The following is a 3,965-nucleotide window of genomic DNA, read 5'->3' on the forward strand; positions in this document are numbered from 1 at the left end:
AGAATGGTTGATAAATTCTTTGTTAATAACAAAGTAAAGGAAGTTTCGTATAAAATATTGCATAGAATGTATCCAGTGAAACATGTATTGGAACATTTTAAAATGAATATTGACTGTTCTTGTTAATTTTGTAGTAATGAAAAGGAAACCATTTTTTCATTGCATTTATACAAAGATATTTTGGGTTGATGTCGAGAATTTCATTACAAGAAAACTTAATACAGCTGTTAAACTGGGTGGGTCTGATATGATATATGTTAATGATTATGGGATAGAAAAGGATAAAGTGTATATTATTCCATTACTGGCTGTAATGGGGAAGTTTCATATACTCATATTCATTATTCATATACGACTTTCTTTTCATTTTATCAACGAATTTAAACAATACTGCAATATGGTATATATAAATGAAAAAAAAGCTCTCAGGACTTCTAATGTTATCTGCAAATTTGAAATAGACAAGTAAACTGTACCGTCTTCATTATTTGCGTTTTTTTCTCTCTCTCTCTTTATTCCACTGGCGAATTTTTTTAATTTTTTTATTTGACTTTTATTTAATCATGTGTACTGATGGCATTTATATGCAACGTTGTGATTCTCTTGTTGTTATATAGCCTATGTTCATATGCAAAAAAAAAGAAAAAGAAGGCGTTTTGGCCATTCGCACCCACCCTACCTACGTCACTGTGTCGTGGTGCGTCGCGTGGGCTAGCTGTAGCAGCGTTAGCCGTGTAACGGGGAGGTGTAGAGCTGTCGGAGGATTTCAGAAATATCGACGCAGATCGACATTCATGAGAGGATTTCATTAATGGTGAGTACATGTTTTATTATGCACAATGAGCGCGCTGTGTAACGCGGAGTTTATGGCGTATATGGCGCGATGAATGTGTGAATGTGATTGAGTGAACGACGGATAAACAGATCAACAGAGAGAGACAGACATCTACTATTTATAAAGTCATGCTTTAATCTGTTAACCCCAGTGTTATGATATAAGTAATAATAATAATAATCCAGGAGTAACGAATAAGGCCTGTTTGATTTATTAAATCACCATTTTCATATAGGTTATCAGCTTTTATATAAAATGTCTTAAATGTATCAGCTTTAAAAATGTTTTTAAGTCAATCTTTAATAAAGCAACAAATAAAATGGTATTAAACCACTGTTCGAATGAAATACATTTAGTAAATTAGTTAATAAAACATAAAAAATGTAAATGTTAAAATAAATGTTAAGTGTTAAAATACAAAACAAAAATACATTTGTTAAATCTATCTCTCTTTAATTATTATTATTAGTAGTAGTTTGTATTATTTGTAATATTAGTATTTGTTTGATTGATTAAATATAAGATAAAATAAAATAAGTTAAGTCAGATGATGTATATCATGTATATGTATGTAACTTTTTTCCATATCATACGCTATCAATATTTATCATGATATTCTTTTGCAATTGATGGGGAATGAAATGCTTTCCTTTCCTAATTAATGTCTACAGAGTAAGATGCATTTTAATGTATGGTGTTTTCAAAATATTAGTATTTGTTTGATTTATTAAATCACCGTTTGATCAAACATCATAAATAAGTTAAGTCAGATGATGTATATCATGTATATGTATGTAACTTTTTTCCATATCATACGCTATCAATATTTATCATGATATTCTTTTGCAATTGATGGGGAATGAAATGCTTTCCTTTCCTAATTAATGTCTACAGAGTAAGATGCATTTTAATGTATGGTGTTTTCAATTTTATTTTATTTATTTATGTTTTGAGTCTTTTTTTTCTGATTTAATACAACGTTATCGTCAAAAATGGTGTCCAGGGCTCCAGACTAACATTTGAGAGTAGGGCTGGGTTTTGACACAAATTTCACGATTCGATTCGATTCTCATTCACAAGCTTGCGATTCAATTACCAATTCGATTCGATTCAATAGCTATTATTTTCGATACATATCAGGTACAGTACATGCCACAATATGGATTATTTTGGATATATATCAGGTACAGTAGGCTACATGCCAAATTTTCTCAAGGAAAAACAATCTCAACTAATGCTGTAAAATATACATGAGTCAGTTAGTACTACATTACTATAATATTGAAGGTTAAAACTGATTTGTAGGCTACACAACTGCTACAAAAAAATTATTTTTAAAATAATAGTTATAATTACATAATAATATTTCTACTTCAATTCGTTTTTGTTATAGGCTATAAACATTTAAATGGTGGCTGTCATAAAACTTGATGGATTTATTCAAACATAAATTAAACATTGAAGAACAGTAAAAATTATAAGGAAAATGTTATATGGTGCATATATTTAGTAACATGCCCCTCTCTACAGTTTATTTTTCTATCTGACTAATGTGTTTATGGTCACGGAATATGTTTTTCTGAGGTAAATGTGACGTTACGTGACATTGTTTACAAGCCGTTATATTGACGTCTTCGCACGGAGGAAACACTGATTGAGAGATTACATGAGACAGGATATGGATTGTAAAGTTGTACTCTTTCTTTTAACTTACCTTCAGATGTTTAGTCATGTTTATTTTGTGCTATAACTGTGACATTGTTTACAAGCCGTTATATTGAGGTCTTTGCACGGCTGAAACACTGATTGAAAGATTACACGAGACAGGATACGGATTGTAAATTTGTACTCTTTCTTTTAACTTACCTTCGGATGTTTAGTCATGTTTATTTTGTGCTGAAACTGGAATTAATGTGAAGGAGATGATCAGTTCACGTGTGCTACGCGCTGCCGCGTCTGTTACTCCACATTAAACAACATTTATTGTTTGAATACTGCAATACAATGGACAGAACTTGAAATCTGAGACTTTGTTTCATATTAAAAGTACCAAAGCACAATGCTTATTGCGATATATTGGATGGGAAGTGCCCTTCAATGTTCCGTCCATTAACTGAAAACAGGCTAGACTAATCGATTCTTGGGATTTAAGAATCGATATCGTTCCGTAAAAAATGAGAATCGATTAATATGGAGATATCGATATTTCTTACCCAGCCCTATTTGAGAGCAGTGGCACCAGTGCCACTAAGTTCTACAGATAGTAGAAGTGGTGCCGCGAGCAGATTTGGTAGCGCTGGGGGGTGGTGTGTGTGGGGTATTTAAAATAAAGACAATTTAATCATAAAATTACTATTGTTTTGCATTAATAATTGCGGTTACTAATAATATTACACGTTTATTTCTTGGTAATGCACATTTGACAGTAAAGCATTGAGCTTGAGTTGGGAAGCACACAAAACTTACTTTTATTAACAACAGTAACATGTGCAAAATCTAAGTTTTATATAGAAAATGAACATTCTACTCTTATTAAATGTACCATTATTCTTCTATGGTATTATATGGAGCTGAGTGATAACTTCAGTGATTATAAAAGGAATACTCTTTATGTGTGATTCAGTCACAAATTGAAAAAAAGTTTGTTTTTCAAGGCACTTGGTGACTTTTATTATTTCATACACAAAAAGTGCAAAACTCTGACAAAATGTGATTTTTTTTGATGATTTGATATTTTATAATAGTGATTTTATCATTTCAAAATATAAAGCAAAAAGTAGAAATTAATGACTAATAAGCCAATAAGAGCTCCTCTGCTGCCATCTACTGGTTATAGTGGTGATTTATAATAATGATTTTATAATTTCAAAATAAAAGCAAAAAGTAGAAATTAATGACTAAGCCAATAAGTGCCCCTCTGCTGCCATTTACTGGTTATAGCAACCCTCTACGCACACCTTGGCAATATAATCGCCATTGGCTAGTAAATTTTTTTTCGCCGATACCGATATATCGGCGACAGGCTCACATCGGCCAATAATATCGGCAAAACGATATATTGGTCGGGCTCTAATTATAATCCGTAATTATGTCCCCACTGGATGCAACAAATGCCTAGTTTATAATGGCT

The 3,965-nt window shown here is 31.6% G+C and overlaps 1 protein-coding gene across 1 annotated transcript in view; it reads left to right on the top strand.

Moving 5' to 3' along the window:
• Positions 1-685: 685 nt before the first annotated feature.
• LOC107673752 (amyloid beta A4 precursor protein-binding family B member 1-like) overlaps positions 686-3,965 on the top strand; it is a 30,179-nt gene continuing 26,899 nt past the window's right edge. Inside the window, exon 1 of the mRNA XM_016467523.1 lies at positions 686-814. Within this exon, the coding sequence (XP_016323009.1) occupies positions 812-814 (3 nt within the window). The 5' untranslated portion in view covers positions 686-811. The remainder of the gene's footprint in view (positions 815-3,965) is intronic.

The sequence above is a fragment of the Sinocyclocheilus anshuiensis genome, unplaced genomic scaffold (genome assembly GCF_001515605.1).
Source record: "Sinocyclocheilus anshuiensis isolate Anshui unplaced genomic scaffold, SAMN03320099.WGS_v1.1 scaffold837, whole genome shotgun sequence".
Lineage (NCBI taxonomy): Eukaryota > Metazoa > Chordata > Actinopteri > Cypriniformes > Cyprinidae > Sinocyclocheilus > Sinocyclocheilus anshuiensis.